At 46.5% G+C, this 26,180-nt stretch overlaps 1 protein-coding gene across 2 annotated transcripts in view; it reads left to right on the top strand.

Annotated features, from left to right (window-relative positions):
- Pdzrn3 (PDZ domain containing ring finger 3) overlaps window positions 1-26,180 on the top strand; it is a 244,153-nt gene that overhangs the window by 182,061 nt on the left and 35,912 nt on the right. The window contains exon 1 of one of the 2 annotated variants that reach the window (XM_052719999.1): window positions 11,977-12,292. The exons of the other annotated variant lie outside the window; for it this stretch is intronic. Within the exon in view, the coding sequence (XP_052575959.1) occupies window positions 12,224-12,292 (69 nt within the window). The 5' untranslated portion in view covers window positions 11,977-12,223. Of the gene's footprint in view, window positions 1-11,976; window positions 12,293-26,180 lie in introns of those variants that run through there. 2 annotated transcript variants of the gene reach the window in all.

Raw genomic sequence — 26,180 nt, 5'->3', positions numbered from 1 at the left:
TTCTAGTTGATGCTGCCCAGTGCACCACTGTCTGTGGGCACAGGCAGCTTCCCTGAATGATGTCAGCATCAAGGCCTCCCAACATCTGAATGCACTATAATGGCTTTCACACCTCTGTATTTCTCTGGTATTACTGTTTCGCTTCAGCAAGCCCACTAATATCAAACGTATCTTACCAGAGACTGTTCTAAATCACTTCCATTTTCCCTGCCTCTAGGCTCTGGCCATAAGACCAGAATCCTAAGTGTGTGTGTGTGTTGCCTGTGATCTAGTGTTCGGCTTCTCCCCATTTATAGTGTAGAAAACTTTTATTAGTGTTTGGACACACATATATCAGTTTTTAAGATTAAATACAAATGTCACTAGTTCTTATCCGGCTCACAAATATACTAAATTGTTACATTTTCCCAGAGAAGGTTTAAAAATTAGTATGGCCATTTGTTGGCAGCATCTCCCTCTCAAAACAAACCATTGGTCATGATGGCATTTACTAACTTACTCTGTGAAGTGCTGTTTTATATAGAAAGTAAATCCAGGGTAGAAGCATCGTAAGTAATTTCAGACTCGATGGCACTTGAACCTCATAGGTACGGGTGAGTTATGAAGCTTCAGTTGGCAATGTCTTTTTCCCCCAAGTCTTTCGTGCCCCTTGTTTATCTCCTGAGAAGAGCTGTCTTAAACTACTGAGCCAGCTTCTAATGCCCAAGTCACCCCGCCAACACATGCTTCCCCATCATCCAGCTTCTTCAAACCTCCCAGCCAAGCAGCCCCATGACTCAATTCCAAGCTCTTAGAAAGGACAGTACTATGGGGACATGTCCTGAATTCCAGAATCTGGCCAAAAGGAAAAGAGGAAAGCTGACAAACTGTCCACTGGAGCTCTGGTCCCATCTGAGAGCCTCTGAAGAAAATACAAAGCTATGTGGCAGTGGGATGCCCAGTTTGAAATGAAGATTTAAGCTCTCTCTGCCTCTAGCTTCATGCCACTTTCTCACTCTGTGTGTGTGTGTGTGTATGTTTGTGTGTTTGTACCATGTGTACATATGGATGTGATACCAGAGGGCAACCTTGGGTTTCATTCCTCAAGACACTAGCCATATGTTGTGGCGGTGACGATGTTTTGAGACTGAGCCTCTCTCTGGCTTGGCTCTTCCCAGTTTGGCTAAGCTGGCTGTCCAGTGAGCCTCAGCAATCTCCCTGGCTTTGCCTCACTGGCACGGGGATCACAATAACTTGCCACCATGCCGGGCTTTTCCACACATATTCTAGGGATCAAAGTCAGGTTCCCGTACTCACACAGCCGAGCTTTGGTTGATTGAGCCATCTCCACAGCCCAACCCTTTCAGTTTCTTCAACCTTTCCCCCTTTGCTCTAGCATAAACAACTCTAGGCTCTTCCTCAAGCATCATCACTTTCGTCTCATCCTTTATCCTTCAAGTGCACAGTTCTTTGAGAACTTCCTTACCTACGTCCCATGCCTGGAGGCTCCAGCACCATCTCCACTCAGAATGTTCTCTCTCTTGTTGGCCCCAGACTGGTCCTGGATGCCATTCTATCCCAAAGCCTTAGCGTAACCTGTGTCTCTTTGAATCAAATGGTCGGGACTATAGAAGACCATGCCTCAAGAAGGTGGCAGAATGCAGATGGAGGCAGATGCTGTGGAGCTTCAGACCAATGTTGATGGTGAAGCTGGTGTTGGCTTTAATATGCATGTGGGAGCTGAAGGATGGAATTCGGACTGCAGTGTGCACAGGCAAGGGAGGATAGCCAGCCAGTCCACAAATGGGTGGTAAAGTGAAAGAGTCCAGACATCCTTCAGGAAACAGACCAGAACACAGGAAGTTCTGGAAGCCAAACCTACAGAGCTGGTGAGAGACAGTGTGGGGAGAGTCACAGTGAAGCTGGAATTGAGTACAAAGTGGGAACTCCTCCTACCCCTGAAACTCTGCAGGCTGTCAGTATTCTGTGGTATAGCATGAGTCGTCTTATTTTTAAATCCATACAGTTGCTCTATAGCATTTTCACACATCGCAAGTGATTATTTTTGTACATTGTGGAGATTAGATTTTACTTCAAAAACACACATAAGTAAAACCAAGTGAGCAAATTTAAAAGGAATGATTACATAAATGGTGGCAGAGGCTCTGGTGAACGATCATAGCAGTTCCCTAAAGCTGGAAGTCACAGAAGGCAAAATGGGAAGACCTCACAGGGCAAGACACTGTGGACGTGTCATCTAAGCTGAGGACCAATGGATGGAGTGTGACAACTGGGAGAGCATCCGCAGTCTCAGCCAGAGCAGCTGGTGCCCCACGGAAGCCACAAGTGAGATACAGTTGGCTGCAGCATGAGGACAGGGATTTTGCATGCCATGTTAGTCAGTAAACAATGGTGTCTGCTTCACAGTGGGTGATGAGTGACGACAGTGAGCGAAGGGACGGAAGGATGAGAGAAGGCTTTGACTTCTATCCATGAACAGACACCACCGGTACTTACTCTCTGCAGCCCTAGGCTGTGACGGAGTGAGGCTGGGAACAGTGAAGTTCTCACACTGTCTCGGAAGGAACTCCCAGGAGATACAGGAGCCTCCCTTTAGTGGCCTCTACCTGCCACCTGTGGCCTCAGACAAAGGTTTTATGTTTATACCATAATATACAACCAACCTTGCATAAACCTGGCACCTTGGTTCTCTGTAGCTTCCATAAGGCCACAGGACCTTGGAACAGCTGAGCCGAGCAGTCAAGACCACACACCCCATTTCTAGGGAACAGCTTTGCCCTGCTACCACTCAGTTCTGTCACATGGGAACACAAGGTCCCGTGTACCAGAGCAGAGGAACTTAACAAAAGAATTTTTAAACCCATATTTTAGATTGCAGCTGTTGATGTTTAATTGTTTCTGATTTTCTAAATTACCATTTAATTAAAAAAAAATTTGAAGAGGCTGCCACTGTTTGAAAGCAGCATCCAGTTTGAAACCCCTAACTTAATTTTTACAATAATGAGATGAGGTCACATCTGCTCTCCTGCCTCCCATGGTTTTGTAGCTTTTGGTTGTCCTCTGGGCATTCTTCACAAGCTTGTGACTCTGTGAATCTCCACCACACACCAGTGATGTTCATGTGCCCCCAGAGTGTCTCCCCTTTCCCTCTCTTGTGCTCTGATCACCCTGACACTTGCCTTCCTCTGTCCTCCGAGCCAGCCCTCTACACTCATAACTAAGCTGGTCTTAAGTCCTCTAGACCCTAAGGTGTTGAATGTGCCCTTGTCTGAGTCCTTGCCACTCTTGACCTCTACTTCCCATCACTCCTCTGTTCCCATGATTCACGTCTCCTTTCTTCCCTAACCTGGACTTTACTGCCCAGTGGAACCTCATATCTAGGGCCTGGAGCACATACACAAGTTTCTCTCAGGTCTGTGATCACTGGCGAGATGGGCTAGGAGCCTGGGCAGAGGGTCCCAGAGCCTCTTTCTGTCACTTCCACACATCATGCAGAATGAAACCTGTTACACATCCATCATGCTCCCTAAGCCCAGAGACCAGAGGCAGATCTGAGACACTTCCTATCCCCCATACTTAGCAGAGACTCCTGTGGACCCAGCTGTTTGGTGGCTATACATGTGAAGGAGGAGAGTTGTCCAGAATGAGACTAGACATCACATAGTGCTGGCCATTCATGCCTGGTCCTGCTGGCCAGCTAGCTCCTCACAGAACACATGTGTTGACTGGGATCACTCTGTGAGGACACTGTGTTTCTTGAGCTGTTTTCTTTACCAGACCCAGCCCTTTCCCAACAAGAAGATAGTCTGTAAAGCCTAGTGCATACATCAGCATTCCTAATGGACAGGCAAGGTCTTACCTGCCTGAGGGGTAAGCAGTCCAAATTCTGATCTCATTGCTGCCAGGTGCATGCTGAGTGTTCTTGGGCACAGTGCTTTGACTCCTTCAGCCACAGTTCCCATTAAACAGGATTGGCTGGGTGGGGTGGTGAGGGTCACTGGCTCATTCTCTCATTAGTATCAAAGAACTTTTGCTCAAACTCAGATGTCCTTATTGGGCAGTTATGGTCCAGAAATCAAATCCAGAATACAGCCCATCTTGGTGGGGTCTACAAACAGTGGATGCATTCTGTTTAAGGGGGTTGTTATGAATATGCCAGACAGTGTGATAGTCTTACTTTTGCTTCTCGTCCCACAAAAGGTATTTTCTCTTTGGTCTACCCTTATGGGAAGAGGTTGCTGACCGCTAACTAGAGTGTGCTAAAAGGGTTCTTCTATCCTTCAACGTTGTCATTTTTTTCCTTGCTTCATTGACCACTTGCAGAATATGTTCTAAGAACTCTGACAGGCTTTTGTTCTTTGACGAGTCCTCCCCTACAACTCTGGAGCAGGTGGTCACCCTGTCATAAGGTAGAAAAATCCAGTTCCCAAATGAGCTCACCCTACCCTTCTGCAAGTTGTTTCATAGTCTGAGCTGAGTCATCTCAGCATACTTCCCTGCCCTATGCAGATGCCCACACCATAGCCCACATGATGCCCTTGTAGGAACTCAGACTTGTTCTTCCCACATGCTTTGTGGGGGTCTTCTGGGGCTGAGGATCGCTCCAGACATTTAGGGGAATCCATTCTCAGGAATTCCAAGTTCAGCTGGGGAAAATAGAGACACTCATCAATCTATCACCCATGACAGGAAGAGGTCCAGGCACGATCACAATGTTTTTGTGGCCATCCAAAGACCAGACGTCTCACAGGGGTGACCTCATAGCTCAAGTTCATCAGGAAACTTGTTCCTTCTGTTGAAGCTGAAGACAGGGATCTTTTCCATCACTTTCATGGACATAGCAGATGCATTCTCCCCACTGCTGGTCTTTATTGCATTCTTGTCCAGCAGCCTCTTTGTGGTCCACTAGGCAGGTCTTAGAGACAGATGCTCATCTGTCTGCATGACATTTGAAGGCAGCTGCAGGATATACTCATCAGTCTGCTTGCCTCTTCCCTTACCCAACCTCCTTGCAGGGCACAGCATCTCCAAGAGCTTCAAGCACAAACAAGAAGCCATCAATCTCCAGCAGCCAGAGTATTCTATGAGACTCCTAGATCCCCAGGCAGATGCCCTTGAGACAGCAGCCCCACAATCAATTTGGAGAGGAAAAAAAATATCTTTTCATTGCTCAGAGTGAGATGTGAGAGCCTGAGCTGATGTTCTAAACATACGGAGCTTCTCAGAAATAAAACCACACTCACAGCTACTCTCCCATGTCTTAGGTCATCTCCATTGTGTTTGCTGATGTCTTTGAAGATGTGTTCTCTTCACTAAAATGGCATGCTGTCTTTCTATCCTTGCTTTTCAAACAACTTCCTGCTTCTCAACAAGCCCAGGGCAACTTGCTAACTGTGGTTCAGGCAAGCTATCAAAACCTTACCTTGCCTAGTTGGGGGTTAACTAGAAGTCACTAACCATTTCCTCAGAGCATGACTCTAAATCCCTGGCTAAGACTAGAGTTTGGGACTTAGATGCAAACATGGGCTAGAGGAAGAGGAGAGTGATGTAAACACGGGCTAGAGGAAGAGGAGAGTGATGGAGACATGGGCTAGAGGAAGAGGAGAGTGATGGAGACATGGGCTAGAGGAAGAGGAGAGTGATGGAGACATGGGCTAGAGGAAGAGGAGAGTGATGGAGACATGGGCTAGAGGAAGAGAAGGGTGATGGAGACATGGGCCAGAGGAAGAGAAAGGTGATGCAGACACGGGCTAGCTCCTCCTGGGAGTTACGTAGAAAGTTCATCATTGCCTGTAGGGTGGTGCTGAGACAAGGGAGGTGAGGTCAAGGGATGTACTGATGGACATGAAGTTGGCTGCTCCAGGCAGAGAGTACAGCACCTAACTGGGTTAAATGCTATGAGATGCCATTGTGCATATCTCTAGCAGATGGAGAAAAGAAGGACAAATGGTTGGCGCTTTTGTTGGAGAGTTTGCACTTTGTGCTATGGTGAACTCCCAGATGGATGTTCGTGTGCACATGTGCATGCATAATAAATACTCTAACTGTGATGTATAGTTAAGAACTGAAGGATGAAGGAGATTGGGCCATGAGGAAGATGAGTTAACAAGTGTGAGCTGAAAGGAAGTTGAAAATAATCCAAGGAAGGGCCAATGCAGTAAGATCAGCCCGAGTAGCTGGGAGATTTGGGGTAAGACAGTTCTGACCCATCATCACTGATACAGTTGTTCTACATGGCGTTTTTCTGCCTTGTGGCCCCTGTCATCCCACATCTATTTTTACAGTCTTCCAGGAAGTCCATTGTAGCTGGAGTTTTCCTGCCTGGCCCACAGTCAGGGCAAATCTCTCTCACCCGCCAGTCCCAAGCCGCTCAAACCCGATCAAGTAAACACAGAGACTTATATTGGTTACAAACTGTATGGCTGTGGCAGGCTTCTTGTTAACTGTTCTTACAGCTTAAATTAATCCATTTCTATTAATCTATACCTTGCCACGTGGCTTGTGGCTTACCAGTACTTTACATCTTCCTTATCCTGATGGCGGCTGGCAGTGTCTCCTCCACCCAGCTTCCTGTTCTCTCAATTTTCCTCTCTGTTAGTCCCGCCTATACTTCCTGCCTGGCCACTGCCAATCAGTGATTTATTCATTGACCAATCAGCAACACATTTGACATACAGACCATCCCACAGCATCCATAGGGAAGTTTTTGTCTATAGTTTGATGAGACCTGCATTTCTTTTTTTTTTTTTTTTTTTTTTTTTTTTTTTTTTTTTTAATTAATTTATTTTGCAATACAATTCAGTTCTACATATCAGCCACGGATTCCCTTGTTCTCCCCCCTCCCGTCCCCCTCACCTTCCCCCCGACCCCCCCCCCCCCCCATTCCCATCTCCTCCAGGGCAAAGCCTTCCCCACAGACTGAGGTCAACCTGGTAGACTCAGTCCAGGTAGAGACCTGCATTTCTTATACACTAGAGAATATACGAAGGTCCTGTTTCAGGTATCAGACCAGGTAACACAGTTTGTGTATGGAAAACAACACGCTCACTTTAGAGAGCTTACTCAGCAGTTGTGTGCAGGTAAGTTGACATCCACAACTGCCGACCCTGTGTAGCACTCCTGTCTTAGTTAGCGTTTTTACTGCTGTGATAAAACACCATGACCAAAAGCAACCTGGGGAGGAAGGGATCTAGTTCATCTCATAGCTTGGAGTCCATCATTCAGGGAAGTCAAGGCAGGAACTTTGAGGCAAGGAACTGAATCAGAAGCCCAAGAGGAATGATGCTTATTGGCTTTCCTGCCTGCTTTCTTCTAGCTCCCAGGACCACCCGCCTAAGAGTGGCACCGCCCACAGTGGGCTAGGCCCTCTCATATCAATCATCTATCAAGCAAATGCCCCATTGACTTACCCACAGGCCAGTCTGGTGGCAGGGTGGGGTGAGGGGCATTTTCTCAATTGAGGTCCTCCCAACTAACTCTGGCTTGTATGAAGCTAACATAAGAACTAGCCAGCACAATCCCCAACCAACTATGGATGTTCAGAGACCAATTACTAAAGACATGCCCTGGGCCCCTTCGGGGCTTTCAGATGGGCTCTTCTGTCTCAATTGAGCACTCTGCTGACCCTTCTTTGCACTTTAATTTTTTTCAATTTCCACGAAGGCAGAAAGAGGCAGGTGTGGGATGGTACAGGGTAGCTGAGAAAAGTGCCTGGTGCTCTGGCGAGCTTGTTAGCGTTTTTCAGATAATATGGTTACTAACTTGGGAAAACACGTTGAATACCTTCTCCAGACAATGTGTGTCTTTGTGCAATGTGCTGCTTTTCATTTTTACCTTACAGTCTCTAACAGTGTGTGTCCTCACACTGCCACTGGGATCAGTTTGGCCCAATGCTTTAGTGTGTTCCATCACATAGGTGAACCTTTCTCAGGAAGACCATGATTCTGACAGGCTCAGCGAAAACAAGATTTTGAAAATGATACTCTCATTGTACATGTGCTGGATGATTGGCCCGAGTTGAAGGGCAAATGTTCACTTTGTTAGTTTTGTTTGAGGCACTCTGGGTACATGAAAGTTTTTACAATGATAATTCTATGTGATGTTTTAATACCAAGAATGGGAACACAACTGAGAATAGAGTCTGGTCTGGTGTCCTCTCTGTCCCCTCCCCACTGTCAGACAAGGAGATGTGTGACATCCAGCTCATGGAAATATTCCGCTGAGACAGGGGTTTTCAGAGTGTGGCCTGGGCACCCACTCAGGCCCTGGATGCTTGTTTCTCAGCATCTACAAGGCCAAAAACATTTGCCTGAAAATGCCAAAGTATGCTTTCCCTCTTTGACTGACATTCTGTTAGTGGTAGACAGCCCAGTGGCATTTCCCAGCATTCACATGATGCTTATGAGAGGCATTGGGTACAGCAGCGACTGTGACAATCTGCTGTCTCCCATGATCATCAGAGAACGTAGGTAAAGTGTAAAGTTCTGCCCTCCCCCTTTAAAATGTCTGCTGTAGAAAGTCCAGTCATTTCTTTGCATTATACTGTAGATTTGTTCCTACTCTGTGTGTGTGAGAGACAGACAGACAGAGAGAGAGAAAGGAGTCCTCTCACCTTCTGCCCTGTTTGAAACTGTTGTTCACCACTGTGTATACCAGGCTAGCTGACCATGAGCTTCCGGGAAGCCCCCCACCCCCACCCCTGTTTTCACTTCCTGTCTCACTAGAAGAGCCCTGAGATTCCGGACGTGTGCTTCCACACCCAGCTCCACATGAATTCTGGGTCCTCATGCTTGCAGAGCAGACACTCTACTCACCACCTAGTTACTGCTATTTTTAGATGAACTCATGAACACATAACTTTTAGGTTTCTGGTGGCTTGAATTCTAATAAATATTCGTAGTTACATCAATAGTACCTTCATACTTCCTCACGTTTTAAGACAGCATGTCTTGTTAAATACCCCAGGCTGACCTTAAACTTGTGGCAGTCCTCCTGCCTCAGTGCTAGGATTATAAGTGTGCACCTACAACTTGCTTCAACATTTTAAAGCTTCTAAAAGGCTCCTAAGGCCAAAATGTTTAACAGGCACTGTACGGAAGTCCAGTGGACCATTCACCACAACTCTCTTAGCTTGGGATTATCACTTGAAAGATTCATAACAAGACATATATGTTCTCTAACAACTCAACTTGGGTTTGTTTCAACATTTATTTGTGGTTGTTTGAAAGTAAGTAAACAAAGAATGACCGTGAAGCCAAGGGTCCTTGTAACTTTGGAAGAGTCAGCCATGATTGCAAGCCTTCCCTTCCCATGGACGCCTGGCACTGTGCTCTCTGTTCCGTGACGGTGCTCGCCAGCTTACCCTGGCATTCATGGCTCTAGCTGACTGTGTTTCCTCAGCTCCCCGGGTTGGAGATGGTACGACTGCCTCAGGGAGCTTAAGCCTCCTGTAAGGAGACAATAAACAAGTGGTCATCTGTAAACAAGATCATCACTGCTTCTGCAGTTATCCAGGGGCCTGGGAGATGGCTCCTGGGTAAAGTGCTTGTCACACAAGTGTGAGGACCTGAAGCTGGATTGAGCACCTGCGCAGTTACTGTAACCCTCAGTGCTTGGAGTAGGAGCAGGTACCAAAGACAGGAGAATCACTGAGGCTTGCTAGGCAGCCATCTCAGTCAAAACAGCAAACTCCAGGTTCAGGGTAAGAGGCCCTATCTTAAAGATTAAGATATGAAGTGGTAGAGGAAGATGCTGGATACCCACCTCTGGTCTCTAGACGTGCACATGTGTGCATTCACATACACACACACACACACACACACACACACACACACACACACACACACACACACACCCCCACAGGGAAGGGGAGCAGTGGTTATTGTCATCCCGAGGAGAGGAGTGTGGTAAGGAGGCACAGTGAGGAGCACACTGGAAAGTAGATGCCTGTAGGAGACGCCTGCAGGTAGCCTAGCACAGGCTGTCCTCAAGAAGGTTCCTGTGGACTGAGATGGGGTAAAAGGTTGGTAAGAAATGGGGGGTGGTAGAGCAGTTTTGGAAGTCCATGAGGAAGAGTGTGGTTGGTCTGGAGTGTGCTGAGAACCAGAGCTAGGGGGAAGAGGAGAATACTGACTAAGTGATAGGCGAGGACCAAATTTTGCCAGGCTTTCTGGGTCCCTGAGGTAAATTTTGTGCTTTCATCCAAATATGATTAGAAGCCACTGGAAGGCTTTTAGGCCAGTGCAGTTGGCGGTGGAGCAGGCCAGACTTAGTGATGGATGTAGGGGAAGGACAAGGGTGTGGCCAAGCACAACCTCTGCTCTGTGTCTTGAGGAGCTTATGTTCTCCCAGTTCTTGGCTACAGTGCGCTGCTGTAAGACAGCTGCTTAGCATGGCCACGGTGACAAATGAGGAGACTGAGGCTCCAGGAGCCGCTAGCTAGATAAGACCCTTCCCAGAATCCTCCACAGTCGACAACCAAGGCTCCTGCCCAGACCCACCCTCCAGTTCAGTCTATGCCTGCCTCTTCCGGTACCAGCTGAGGCAGACACAACAGATAAGGACCCAAAATGGAAGTGGCCATCCCCCTCCTCCAACCATCAGAGCCGTGTGCTGGCCCAGCCAAGAGGCAGGACCTTATTTTCTGTCTGAGAAATGGGACCCTACCCACCTGTTGGCCACCAGCCCAAATAGGAGTTAACTGGCACAGGTTTACTCACATCTCAGGTGTGACTCGGCTCCCAGAAAAAGGAGGCATTATTCTTGCACTCCCGTGACACCTCTTGTCAGGGGATGTGGGAGTCTTTCTCAGACAGTTCACCCTTTATCTAAGGAAGGGGGTGGCGATGGCTCTGGAAGCAGTGATGGGAATTTTCAGCATTGCCATTTTAGGTGAGGAAGAAACACCGATGTGTTGCATTCGGGCAGTAGGGCCAGCAGGGATTTTTGGTTTGGTTTGGTTTGGTTTTTTTTTTTTAAGTAGTTTTAAAAGCCAGGACACTTGTTCAGTGGGACAGGAACCAAATGAAGAAGCAAGAAACATTGTCTTAAGACAGAACCTCCCTGGTGCTGTCCATGCTCACCTCCCAGCTTTACTATTGCCTCTTCCTGCTTCCTAGACACACAACACTAGGCACAGCTACCGAACCCTGGGCAGCCATGAGATGCCAGAGCATAGGTGGTAGCAGCCGGTGACGTTTGTCTCTGAAGTGTCATCTCCGCATTATCTGTGACATCTGCAGAGCTGAGGAGATGGCACAAGGCTGGCTGCTTCTGTCGCTTCTGGGTCACTTTGACAAATAAGTTTCTGCCTTTGGGATTGGCGAGGTATGTTGGTAATAATATCTGCCTGCTTGCCTGTCGGGCAGCCTCTCTCCTTGCCCCACCTAGCTACTTTACATTCTCACGGATCTAGCTTGCAATTTAAATTTGTATATTTTATTCATAGGTGGAACATTTCTTTCCTACAACTTTGTACAGTGCTAAACATTATTGGAATATTATTCAAAACATGTCCTTTCCATAAAATCTGTTTATGTGCCGTCATTATCTGCAGCATTAAATACATTTTATATCATCAGAAATTTTATGATATATTTAAAAATGAATTTCTACTTAGCTGAAATGCATTAGGGATTATCCTAAGAGACCCCTGCTGGAAAAAAAAATGTAGTCATGTTTATTTGTAACTGCCAGAAAATGGCTTGCAAAATTGTTAGTGTCTTTTTATTATTCCCTACCACTGGAGCACTTGCTTGTTAATTAGAGAAATTTCAACTGTCATAGTTGGCAATTATAGCTTCTGTATCATTGTCTGTTATGAATAGTCAATGAGAGCTGATTAATATGCATGAGCAGCAGTATATATAGCGTGTGCATTGGACCACAATCCAGCTGCCAGAGTCACTCGGAGGAGGGAGCAGGGTGTGTGTGTGTGTGTGTGTATGTGTGTGTCTGCCTGTGTGTGTGTGTGTGTGTGTGTGTGTGTGTGTGTGTGTGTGTGTGTGCCCAAGCGCGTGCGTGCGTGCATGCTGTGAGGGAAGGAAAGGAAGCGTGGAGGAAGCAGAGAGTTGTTTTGCAGCCTCAGAGAGCCATGCCTGCAGGAGGCTTTGCAGCTGCCTGACTCACCTGAGGCTCTCAGAGAGCCCTCCAATGCCTGCATGCTGAGGGAGCGGCTTCCCAGGCACTGGCAGTCCTGACGGCTTTCTTTGACATTCCTCCAAACATGGGATGCAGCTTGTGCAGCGCGCAGAAGCAAGAGGAGCAGTACAAATTACTCTATGAAGTTTGCCAGGTAACGCACGGCAGGTTATTCTGCGATCCTCCACCTGGCAGCATCCCTCCCAGGGCAGGAATTTCTCTGTGTGTGTGTGTGTGTGTGTGTGTGTGTGTGTGTGTGTGTGTGTGTGTGTGTGTGCGCGCACACGTGTGTGTGTGTGTGTGTGTGTGTGTCCTGCCTCAGCCAGCCTTGTCCACTTCTGCATCGGCAATGTTCTGTTAACTCCCTTAAGCAGTGTGCTTCCTAGCAGCTTTCCGGTGCTTGCTTTTGAGAGTCTGAATAGCTGTTGATAGTCTCGCAGTGTGTTGGAAGCAGTTGTATCGCAGAGCTCCATGACAACTAAGTGCTCTGCTGAGCAGCGGTGGCGGCGGACAGGAAGGGTCAAAGAGTGGTCACACAGCCTTTGAACAAGTCGAGGAAGACGGGGGCAATGATGGATGCTTGCAGTTTTTGTGTCTGTTTACAAACAGTTTTAAGGTGCTGCTTGCAGCGGAGCAAAGTCCTCTGTTGAGCCCTCCTTTCAGCAGCTTCTTGTAACGGGACATGTGGTGTTCACCTTTATGCCTCGCCCTTGCCACGACCGTACATCTCTCGATACAAATGATAGCAACTTCTGAAGCAAGTGACTTGGTCTTACAAACTGTCACCCACAGCAGGTGACTTGTCACGGCTTCTATGTCAGAACATGAAATTGCAGTTGAGATGTAAGGGGATATTTTCCGTACAACCCAGCTAGCTTATCTTCATCGGTGCTGAGTGCTTTCTTTTTAAATATTCAGCCCCATCTTGAGCAAGGAGCTTTGGCATGGTTCTTGGTAACCTAACTTGGCAGTTAAGAATTTTCTTCCTGAATCATTCTGACTCTTTTAAAAAATATATCAGTAAACAGAAAATCACAATCCTGTAAGTTGTTTATCAGCATGGTAAAATAACATTATGGTGAGCAAGAAAATGGGTGTGTGTGTCTTGGTTTATAACAATAAATGGCAAATTAATACCTTTTTTTTAAGAGCCAGGCTTGACTTTAAAAAGAATTTGATTGTTAGGTATGTGTCATTTTTACGTAAGCCACCAGAGGGCGGGTGGTCCTAGCCAGACAGCACAATGTGCTGGCTGCTTCTGTGAACAAAACCTAATGAATGATACCATGATGACCCTGGGGGAAGGAAAGGTGTGTCTGTCTGTCTGTCAGCCTCCTGCAGTGAGACATATAAAACATTCCGAGGTTTGGAACTGTCCCACCTGCTAAAAAGAGGCCTCTTAAGTCTTAGAAATATGCCTGGCTTCCAACTCCATGCTCAGGACTTAATGGGACACACATCCTGTTCCCAGCAGTCTAGGGATGTGTGGGAGGTCTTGGGCAATAGTGCTGCCACTACTGATGATCTGGCCCCCATCCCTCATGTCGTTATGTGTTCTGTCCTAATCCTCAGTTTATCTGATGATCTGGAGGCTCTCTTTTTGAGCTAAACATTTAGAAGTGAACTGAGCAGAGGATGGGACCCCATCACCTAAGCAAGGTGCCGTGTTAGACTTGGCTGCTGCAAGTTAAGTTAAATGGTAGTTTGCAAAACTCCATGCTTGGTTTGGTTTTTATCACCAGCTCTCATTTAGGTGAGTTTCAGAATAGTGGCACCTTCCAAAATTCAGCTCTATGATATCTACAGTAAATCTATGTCAACTCATTGTTTTATTCAGCTATATTATTTCTGCTCTTAAGACTCAACAACAATCCCAAAAGAAGGAATCTGTACTCTGTTTGGTTTTTACTGGGTGAATTTTTGTGGGACTATTTCTGTATGAAGCTTCATTCAGTCAGTTGCTGATAAATGACTTCCATCTGAAATACATGTTGTCAGCAGTTTAGGGAGCCATGCAGATTTGTTTTCAGGAAGCCCAAACTACTTTTCAGACCGACGACCCTTGTGCCAGCTAAGTAAAATCCCTCCTTCCTCCTATTCTTTGGGCGTCCTGAACCATAGCATAGAGGAATTCACAAAACACTTGCAGGAATTAATAATTGCTTCCTCACCCTTATTATGCAAAACCTTATTAGAACAGTGAAATTAAGGTTTCCATAAATTACAGTTCCAGAAAGTCCGGTGTGTCTGGCTTCAGTAAGCCTTCATAACAGCAGCACAAAGAGGATCAAATATTCTAGGGCTCTGGCTTGATCCTTCCCTCATCCAGAGATAATTCAAAGAGATGCTCTTCATTAGGGCCATTGGCAAGCTGCCTACAGTTTCTTTGGGGGGCTGCTGTGAGCTTAATGGTGCAGAACAATGGCTTTGCCTCTAGTTGCACACATACCTTATTGTACCTTTAATCACATTAGAAAAACAACAACTCACCAACTTGCCTGCTTGTTAAAGGGCAACACAAAGAATCCAGACACATCAGCAGTTGGCACCATGCATTCAAGGATGTGCTGAGATCTTGGGGAACACTTGAATGCTTCTAAGGAGACAAGGCAAGCCTCCTTCTGCCCTGGGGCTTGTCAGATCAGTTGAGTGCGGCAGTTCCTTGGGATTCTATATCTGCAGTATTCTAGTTGGGGCTTCAGCATAGAATCTGTCTCTGCTGGAAATGTGGCGTTTAAGTTAGCAGCGGAAAACATGAGCCTATTGGATAACTTTGACCCTAATTGAAGTGAAAGAAAGAGAAGCAGAAAAGAAAGGTATTTGAAGGTGTTCAAGGGTGCAGTCTTCTACTCCAGGAAATTGGACAGCACAGAGTCTTAGGTTTAGCCTCTTGGTTCTGGGGCTGGGGATGGGTGCCAAGTTCTGGGTGGGAAGGAAGGAAATTAGGCATGGCAAAGTCTGTGACTCTTTTAGCTGGACACCTGTGTTTCCAGGACAGGGTAGGCGCCAGCTGTGCTAGAAGGAGGAGTGGAATGGCAGTCTGGGTATTTTACAGGTCTTCCTGTGGAGATCCGGGGAAGGAAGGGGACCCGGGCGCTCAGAGGCAGTATCAGTTCTAAAGTCCCTGCAGAGTCTGAGCAATGGGAGTAGACTTTGATAGTTTGATGAGACAAGGAAATAACTCTGATAGGAAATTCTGTTTCCAACTAGAAATTATACTCTCCCACTTCTCTAAGATCTACATGCCAGTACTTAAAATGACAAGGAAAACACAAACATCTACATTACCTGTAGCGTGCGTAGTATGTATTGGCAATATGCTAAATGCCAATCATCTGTTTTCCCACCGAATCCACACACCAGCTTGAAGAGAGGTGATATTATTATCCCCAATCAAAGATGAAGCAATTGACATGCAAAGGAATTATAAGTGGGGTTGGGTGTCGCATCTGCACCACGATTCTCAGGTCTGAGAACCTTTCTTTGTACAAATCCTTTTCAGCACTGTCAGTGAATCCATGAGCAACACGACAGAGAGTTCACCTGGGCTAGAGAGCTGGCCTAGTAAAGTGCCTACAGTGCCAGCGTGAGGACCTGAGTTTGATCCCCAGCACTTACAGAAGCCAGGCACGGTCGTGCTGGCTTGTAATCTCAGAGCCGAGAATGCAGAGATGGGATGAGCCCACAAGCCCAGATCCCAGAGATAAACCTTGTGTCAGAAAACAAAGTCGATAGCGCCTAAGGAATGATGCTAAAAGTTGACCTCTGGCCTACATATACACAGGGACACACATGCACATACATACGAGAGAGAGAGAGAGAGAGAGAGAGAGAGAGAGAGAGAGAGAGAGAGAGAGAACATTGAGATTGCTTTTGCCTTTGTGTGGTTGAAGAGCCTGTACTATCAAAGCAGATCGCCCTGCAGCCTGTCACTTCATGAAAAGACACTCTGAAGCCATAAGGAGGGTGTGTAGTGGGTAAAGAGAAATGACCTCAAAAGTAGCCACAGTTCCCCCTAACTTCCCAGACACTTCCCAGAATGGATCGTCTTTAAAAGCCCTGGTCCTTTTGCCCCTCGGCAATAAGATTAAAGTTGTGCCTTCTCCTGTAGAGTTGCTGGTTTTTAAAAGCACATATTTTACCCAGAACACAACAGCTGTCCTTGTTTGTGACCCTCTCCCTATCAACCTATTAACTAGTAGGCTAGAAAAGCCCAGATTTCTCTGGTAAATACAAATTAGAATCGGCAAGTTTATGAGGCAGGCTGGAAACCTGACTGCACACAATCCTGTTTTCATATTTAATTAGCTGCGTGCAATACTCAATTAGATGAGTTTACTGCTGTAGAGCAACTGTGAGTCTGCCGTGAACCAGCCAGGCCGTGGTATGATTAAGTATGGACGGAGTCAGTGGCAGTTAATTGGATGAACATAAACTTGACCTCCACACAGCAGTGCTGAACCAGGCCAAGATTTCCTGCAAATAGGAGTGTGTCTGCTTAAGCAGCCTGTCAATGCTAAAAGCACTGTTTTTGATGCTGTTTATCCCTCTGAATTCAATTTGAGTGAAACAGGTCTGAAAACAGAAAGCTTACCCAGGCTTAGCAACAGGCCTGTCATCCCAGCTGCTGGAGAAGACAGAGGCAAGAGGATCACAAGTTTAGGATTACTTGGGCGCCAGAGTGAGTTCAAGGCTAGCCTGTGTAGCTAGTGAGACCCCCTTTTGCAAATAAAAAGTTTTTTTTAATTAGCTTATCTCTTTCCACCTAAGTAAATTGAGACCCCCCCCCCATGAGCATGGAACTATTTATGCTTTAATGACCACAAATTGCTTTAATGTTAAGAAATGAAAACAGAATGGCCTGAGGTGGAACCAGGGCCTGCATGCCTACATGGAGTCTTCCCATCATGCCCTTCCCACTGCGTATTGCTGCATGGAGCCTTTCCACCATGCCCTTCCCACTGCTGCATCCCTGCATGGAGCCTTTCTACCATGCCCTTCCCACTGCTGCATCCCTGCATGGAGCCTTTCTACCATGCTCTGCCCACTGCTGCATCCCTGCGTGGAGCCTTCCCACCACATGCCAGCCATTGCTGCATTCTTACATGGAGCCTTCCCACCATGCCCCACCTACTACTGCACCCTTTCCCCCATGCCCCACCTACTGTTGGATCCCCACATACAGCCTTCCTACCATGCTCTGTCTATTACTCTATCTCCATAGGAAATCTTGCCCCCATGCCCCGCCCACTGTTGGATCCCCACATGCAGCCTTCCTACGATGCCCTGTCTATTACTCTATCTCCACAGGAAACCTTGCCCCCATGCCCCGCCCACTGCTGGATCCCTGCATGGATCTTTCCCACCATGCCCTGCCTAGTACTGTATCTCTATATAGAAGGTCTCCACTCTCCAGTGCCAGTATATCCCTACACTGAGAGTTCCCAGCATGCCATACACTACCACGGTGTCCCTACAAAGCATGCCACTGTGCTTCCAAGCACTTCGGTGTCCTGATATTGAGCCTTCCTACAATGCCATGTAACACTAATGTATTCTTACAGAGTGTGCCTGCCGTGCCCTGCCCTCTGCCTTCTCGCCTATTTCCCTCTGCTTCGTTCCCATGTTATCATATTAATGTTGCCTTTCCCATTACACTGTGGATTTAGGAAGTCTCACTATTCTCCAGGTATTTTCACCTGAGTACAGTGGATTCTTTAGTGTTCTTGAGGAACAAGAACAAGAAAAGAAATGGGTATAGTAAATAGGCATCTAGAAAGAGAACGAGATGCTGGACACAATGGCTATGATTGGACCCAGGCAGCGAGAATGGAGTGTGGAGGGGGCTGCATAGCATTTGTTAGTTTGTTCACTCAGCCCTAGGGCTCAATCAACCAACCAACCATGTGCCAAGGATCGTCCTCTCAGTCTGTGCTCATTGACTCCCTGGAGCCATTATAATAGAGGGAACTGCTTAGGTGGCCTTCAGAACTGTGTGTCCCTGTGCCCCTTCTAATATTTCCATAAGCTTCCATCTATGTTCATCTGCCCTGGTCCTCGGGTCCCCTTTCAGTGCCCATACCTACCTTCTTCCCTCCCTCTCAACACTGTGGAGTGGGTTTTCCCTTCACAGACCTTCTCTGACCAAGAAAGTCCTCTCCCCATCCCATTAATCGCTGTATAGCTTCCTTCTAGTATTTTCTACAGCTTCCTTATCACCTGTCTCCAGCCCTGCCTCCTACCTGCCCCCCAGAAAAAAATTGTCAACCCCCTGAGATGCTTTGCACTATTCTCTGGGGTCCTGCCATGTAACCCAATAACCACCAAGACCTCTTTACCAAATTCTGAATGAGAAATGTATTGAATGGGTCCCACTTTGATCTGAGATGGCTTTTAGCAATGACAGATGAGCCCATGTCCCTGTAAAAAGCTTCATATTCCCAAGAGGCAGGTGTTAGAGGGGAAACAGCAGCCCTTTGCTCTGGGTCCCTGTCACCCACCCACTTGCCAGGGTGGGTAAGAAGGAGAAACATAAAGTGAAAAGAAATACAGGTTTAATAAATGAGCCCTATTGTGCTCGTTAATAATGCAGGAGGGGCCACGGTTAAATGGCAGGGGCCGGGGATACGGGAAAGAATGCCCACAGCTGCTCCGAGTCATGGCACACCTGTGCTCATGCCCCGTGTTCTTTGACCACTGTGGGGTCAAGCAGGAAAACAGCTCAGGTCTCTAGGGCTGGAAAACCGACTCCTAACAGACACACCGTCATTTATGTGACAGGTGTCATGATGTTGGTGAAATGTAGTAGGGCTGAGCTGTTGACCGTCAAGTGCTACCTGACAAATGTCGGGAGTGAATTTGTCCTACTGAGAATGACCCACTTTTCCTCAAGCCACCAAGGGCACGCAAGGGCACACTGAGTTATGAGTCCATTGGTAAACTCCAGAGAAAGGGTCCCTTTGCCCTCTCTGGTCACCTGCCTAGCAGAGAAAGACTTTTCAAATGTATACGATTATACACATATGTTCACAATAAAGAATAAGCTGAGGTAGTGCAGAAATGAAGGGAAATTGTTGGCAGACATGTGCACCTGTCTTTGCACATGACTCTTGTGTTCAGAGTAAAGATGGAAGACAGTTTATCTGACAGTGGGGGACTCTCTATGTGTCTCCTTTCATCACTAGTTGTCAAAGGTGGTCCTGGAGCAGCAGGGCCCTCCCCTGAGACCTACCAAGTCAGCATGTCTGGGGCTGGGGCCACCAATCCATGTCCCATGAGCCCTCAGGAAGCATGGTGCCTGTTCACGGTGGTCTCGCTTCTCAGTTAATCCTGGAAGAAACTGGACTAACGCTTTCTGGCAGGTTTGCGGAAGTTCTTGTTAGATGCGTAGGCAGCACAGAAGTCACATTGCAAACACTTAGCCGCAGACGGAAAGTTTAACCATCTGTTGGCTTTAAAAAGGGATTTTGCTTAGGAACCTCTTGTTTTTCAGAATTTCACTCAAGGCCTCACACATACCAGGCAAACACTTGACTGACTTATCCAGGGGCCATCATAGCCCCAAAGCCTTGCTCAATAACATTTTTTTTTTTTTTTTTTTTTTTGGTTTTTCGAGACAGGGTTTCTCTGTGTAGCTTTGCGCCTCTCCTGGAACTCACTTGGTAGCCCAGGCTGGCCTCGAACTCACAGAGATCCACCTGGCTCTGCCTCCCGAGTGCTGGGATTAAAGGCGTGCGCCACCACCGCCCGGCAACATTTTTTTTAATTAAGGAATTTTTTTTATTCATTTTACATACCAATCACAGATCTCCCTCTCCTCCCTACTCCTACCCCTTCTGCCTCCTCCCCTCACCCCCCGCAACCCACTCCCCATTCCGTCCTCCAACAAGGCAAGGTACATTTAGTAGAGGCAGGTCCAGGCCCCTCCCCCTGCATCAAGGCTGTGCAAGGTGTCCCCCCATAGGTAGTGGGCTCCAAAAAGCCAGCTCATGCACCAGGGATGGATCCTGATCCTACAGCTGTCTCGCTTATGCAGAGGGCCTAGTCCAGTCCCATGGAGACTCCACAGTAATCAGATCAGTGAGTACCCTAACTGTCATCATAGAGTCTTCATCCAGTAACTGATGGAAGCAGATGCAGAGATCCATAGCCAAGCACCAGGCCAAGCTCCAGGACCCCAGTTGAAGAGAGAGAAGAGGGATTCTATGAGCAAGGGGCAACAAGATCATGATGGGAAAACCTACAGAGACAACCAAACCAAACTAGTGGGAACTCAAAAACTGTAGACCAACAGCTGTAGAGTCAATAACATTTTTTAAGTAAACTATCCAATGATGTCCAGTTCACACATGTTCACTATAGTTTTGTTTGTAAAAGTTAATGGTCCTTAGTCTGTGTGCGGCCGCAATGCGGCCATTTGCCTTCTTCACAGCATCCCCCTCTGCAACAGCATCCTCCCCCCGACTAAATCCACACTTCCTCCTGCCTGTGCAGACACTCCCCTCCGAACAGTAATTAGGACAGTAATGTAATTAATTCCCATCAATGTGGATGGTGATGGGCAGACTTCTCCTGCCAGCACAGAATTATTTTTAAGACAGACACTGCTACTCCTGTGAATCTTCATTTTCAGAAGTCTAGGAAGGAGTAAGTCGGGGTAGGGGCATCCTTCTGGTTATGAGCCCTGCAGCTATGACCATAATGGTGAGACACGGTAGCTGACTCCACTTCCAGGGGAGGCATTTCAGGTTACATTCTCACTGGATCTGCCAATTAAACACCGTTGGCTGGGGCTGGGGAGTAGCTTGGGGCAGAGACACTTCCCTAGCATGTGTACAGCCCAAGGTTCTATTCCCAATACCACAAAAAGAAGAGAGAAAAAAAATCATCGACCAATTTTACTACTTTTCCCCTTTCTGTGATATACCTTATCAAAACTATCTAGGGGAGAAGAGCTTGTTAGGGCTCACTGTTTGGGGGTACAGTCCATCATGGTAGGAAAACATGGCAACTAGACCAGGAGGCAGCTGGCACACATCTATAGCCAAGAATCAAAAAGATATGAATCCAGCTCTCTTTCTCCTTCCCATGCAGCCCAGGACCCCAATCTGTGGGGTGGTGCCACCCACATATCCAGGAAGGGGCTTTACTGCTTAGTTAAGCCTCCCGGGAACACCCTCATACACACACTCAGAGGTGTGTTTCCATGGTGATTCCAAAATCTGGCAAGTTGATGGTATATAGGTATAGAAGGAAAGCATTGAAGGGAGAGTATTTATTACCTACACCAGGCCTTCCTTATTCATACATTCACTTTGGGAAGATACACCTATTCCGAGGGATGATATTGTCATCTACAACTCTGTCCCCCATGGGGAAGGTCACTCACATCATCACCAAGAGAAAAGTGAATATAGTCCAGCAAGAGTTTCCAGTAGGCCACACATGTATGAGTTCAGTACAGTATGTGGGATTTTATTAGTTGTTAATTCCTTATTGGGTCTGACTTATAAATTCAACATTGCCATAGATATGATCATATGTGGGAAAAAATACAGCCTGTCTAGTTTGGTGGTTTCAAGTGTCTAGTAGGAGGTCTCAAAATAAATCTCCTGTGGATTGGGAAGTTGGGGGGCAGGCTACAACTGCCATTCTCTTGAGTTTCACTAATGCTTTGTTGTTTTATGTGATCATGAGAGATGTTGTTGCCTACACTTGGTGTCGCTGGACTTCTTAACTCTTCAAGTGACTGTGGAGAGGTATATCTCATGGCCATTATGTCACTTCAGCATGATTTTTAATAAGGCTTCAGATTTTATGTGTTATGTATATTGTCTGTTTTTGAGTTTCCTTTCTGTGTGTGAAATGCCTGCTGAAGTTTCTATTTCTCTGTTGAGTTTTCCATCTTTTTCTCTTAGCTTTCAGGATTTTTAAAGATATAGCCTGTGTACCAACTCATTAAATCAAAGTATTGGAAAGTCTCTTCCATACTTGCAGAAGTCTGTGTGTCTTTCTGACATCTTTCAGGGAACCAAATACATCTTTTTTATTGTGGTTTGCATTTTGTGTCTGTTAAGAAGTGTGTTTTCTACCTCAAAGCCATAAAGATAGCCTCCTTTATTCTCTTCCATGCATATTTTATGAGTTTATGTACAGATTTACATCAGTCTTATCTTTCTCTGGTTTTTTGTGTATGATACAATGTTGGAGTCCAACTTCATTTTTTTCATACGTGAATTTTCTAGTAGCCCTTCAATAAAAATCCAACTGTTCACCCATGAAGAGGAAATGCCACTTTCTCCATGTATTTGAACCTGTTCCTGGCTTTTCTATTCTGTTCTGTTGACCAGTGCAGTTCAATGGCTATTGCATGGCACTATAGTTATGCGGTAATTCTTGATAGCTGGGACAACAAGTCCTTCTCCAAGGCCACTCTGTTTGCTTGGAATTTTGCTCATCTGTGAACGTGTGATGCTCACCTTGTCAACTGAGCTGGCAGTGTGTTGCTAGTGTTTTCCTCAAGGGGTAGTGAGTTCAAATGGGCATCCTTGTATCATTCTTTGTATATCTATTACCTTGGATGTCTTTGCATTTACTCAATATTTAATACAAGTATTAAGAGATCCAAGAACATATATATTTAAATCTCTTCTTACTCCAAATTCTGAAGGTATCTAAATCATAAATAGGAATAGAAGGAGATGAGATCTTTTAAAAAGTATAAAATGTGCTCCCAAGATGGTTCAACAGGATACCACACAAACCTGAGGACCCGAGTTCATCAAGGTCCAGAGCCCACATAAGGGCAGAAGGAGAGAACTGACTCCACAAGTTGTCCTCTGACCTTCCCACATGTGACGTGGCACATACACGCCCCCTCCCCGCCACTGCCACACATAGGATTCACACACACAATTTATAAAAAACGTAAAAATTGTTTTTGAAAAGTAATAAAATGTTGGAGGGCAGCTCGGGGGTGTGGGGTAGAAACAAAGGATTCCTGTAGCACTCTGGCTAGCTAGAGCTCTGGTTTAGGGAGAGACAGCCCCAGTAGATATAGAGTGGACTGTGATCAAGGAAGATGCCTGGTGTTAACCTCTAGTCTCCACACACATGCAAATACAAATGTGCCTTACACACATAAGCACAAGCACATATATGCATCCATATACACATGCATGTATATAAATGTTCAATGGTAAAGTGCATGCACAAGACCCTAAGTTCAAATCCCCACAATTGCAAAAGAAAGAGAAAGGGAGAGAAAGAGGGGGGGTATAAAATGTTGCTTTAATTTTTCTTAACATGAAGTGTTGGGCAGTAAAATTTCTCTCCCATGCTGTAGCATTTGTTGCAGAAGAAAGAAGGCATCTGTCAGACTCCAGTTAGAACTCGTCTTTTTATACACACTTTTCCTGAATTTTGCATGCTTCTAGCTAAAGAAAGATGAAGAACCAAACATGTCTCTTTTGTGAAAAGCAACACATGACCTGAATAACACGGGCAAGATTTCCTATGCACAACCTCCTACCAATGGGAGCAGACTTAATTTGAGAGACATCTGGGGGAATCACAGTTCTTCTCCGAGTGTGTTAAGCAGTTTACCCTGACAGACACGCTCCTGTTTTGCCATACGTGGCAACCATTTATTCCCCCACCCACCCACAGTGCCAAGGCATATTACATTAGAAGTGGCATGCATCTTAATAAAAGGAAACTCTGAAGATTACAAGCCAATTTGCTTTATCAAACAGCTGTTTTCTATTTGAGGCATCACAGAAAGGTAGAGGGAAGTTACTCTCCTTTGTAGCAATATTTTCACCAACAGGAGGTAGAAAAGCGTGTCAACACTACCCATCCATCGTCACCATACCATCGTAATCTGCATTGCATTCCTCCTTACCTAGTTATGAAATGACTGTCAGGCATAACTTGTCACGCATGGTCTCTGCATCTTAGGCACCAGCTACCATGCTCTCCATAGATAGGCCAAGGCCATGGGTTGCTGACAGGGGATATCTTCTGGTTTCCCTGGACCTGGTATCCCCCCCACACCCATTTTTTTCTTTCTGTCCCTGGAAAGTTTGTACATCTAACGTTTATAGTGTTGGGCTAGGTATTTAAAGTCTGTGTTGTCCTGGGTGTCTGTCTCGCTTCCCTCTAGCTATGTAAACTAAAACATCTCATTGAAGGGTCTGGGGCCTGAGAGGAAGTACCTGTTCACCAGGACAAAAAGGAGGGGGGAAATCACCCATGAAAGATGAGCACAAAAAGTTGAGCCTCTTCCCAACCAGCTGGGGATTTCAGAACCAACCTGACTCCCATCGTTTAGAAAACAGGAGGGAGGTTCAGTGCTGTATTGTTTCATCCTTGAATGGCCAGTGAGGACCCAGCACAAGATATTTGGTTGTCGTCATCTTCATGATGCACTACTGTGGAGGATGGTGGTCGTGTACATACTTTATGACAGGCCTCTCATGTCACCCTCACTGTACCCTCCAAGTACAGACGCTCTTGTTATCTCCACTTTAAATAGCTGGGGCTACAGAATGGCTGACTTGCTGGGGGTCACCCAGCCAGGGGGTCACAGAGGCAGGATTATGACACTGGACTGTCTGACTCAGTGACAGGGACCTGCGTTCCTCCAGTACACATAAATAAATCCCTCCTGCCTGGCATCATACCATAGGATGGGGAGGACAGTCCCTGTCCCCGGGTGATTTGCATTCTAGAGAGCGATGAGGTCAGAGAGGAGATGTTATGCCGGTATAAATGCCTTGGCTTTGTGTGGTTCTTCTACAGCTGCCTCACAGCATGAGCACAGGAAATAGTGCTGTTTCCTTCCATGGGACGGAAGTGATTTGCAGCTTTGCAGGTGAAGTGGGCTGTTGGGGTGATGCCTTACTCCCATGGGAGTCTGGATGTTGCTAAAGAAGGAGAGGGATTCTACTGCACATTGTCCAAGTCTAGAATCACCAGGTTGTCCCAAGGAACTGTTTGATGAAGGCCTACTGCATTCGCCCAGCCACAGCTGAGGGAAACACAGAGAGCCCTGGTGTCATGGGCTACATCAGGAGGTGCCCTTTCTCTGTGTGTCGTCTTTGTTAGGAGATCTGGGGTCTTCTTATGGCTCTGTCATTGAGTTGTTGTGGAAAGGTACCTGGGCCTCTGTGTACCTTAGTCTTCCTTCAAAGTCTAAGTGAGAGCTCTTTAACAGGGTGCAGGGAGCGTTCAAGTCTGTGCTGTCTGGAAGACTCTAAGACATGTCAGATAAGTCGTCGACATTCTGGGGACCAAAAGAGAAAGCAGCACTAGAGAGGGTGAGAACAGCCAAGCTTCCAAAGTTGGGGGTTACAGGTACCCATGGAGACAGCTATAATGATGGATGTGCATCTAGAAAGGCCGACTTTCTTGGACATCATCGGTATCATTGGTGCTAAGTCATTTCTTTGAAAGGAACAATGGAGAATGGGCTTTAGGGGAGATATGTAAGAGCAAGACTTCTTGGAAATGCATAGTTCACTAGGAGAAAATGTTCCAATTTCGGCATTTCTTCAAGTTATTTGTTGAACGCTTCCATTCTACCAGGTAGAGACAGTCCCTGGGCACAATGTCAAACTTGCAAGGTCACCATCTTCACCCAGTGCTTTCCACCCAGAGGGGGAGAGACATCCATCAAGTTCTCCCAGAACAGTGATGGCCCAAGACAAGGGCTAGGAGCACCAAAGGGCCTGAGACCCAGGCATTGTGCCTGAAAACATGGAGCTGTCAGCCTGGCCAAGGCTCCAGGACAGGAGATGCTTGTGCTCTTCAAGGGCAAGTGTCTCAATAAGGCTTTCTCGTGTGCACATCTCACATGCTGGCTCCAATCCAGAGAAGGCCTTGTTTCCTAGGACAACCTCACATTAAACATGTACCACTCCAGTTAGCGCCTATGTAAATCCTTAGGAAAATAGACAGCACTGTGTGACCACAGTGTATGTTGAAATGAAGGACTGTTTGGGGAAAGCAATAAAAATATTAAGCACATCCCCATCGTGCCA

Source organism: Peromyscus californicus, unplaced genomic scaffold (genome assembly GCF_007827085.1).
Source record: "Peromyscus californicus insignis strain IS unplaced genomic scaffold, ASM782708v3 Scaffold_6__1_contigs__length_162567912, whole genome shotgun sequence".
Lineage (NCBI taxonomy): Eukaryota > Metazoa > Chordata > Mammalia > Rodentia > Cricetidae > Peromyscus > Peromyscus californicus.
This window is presented reverse-complemented; position numbering and strand designations above follow the sequence as displayed.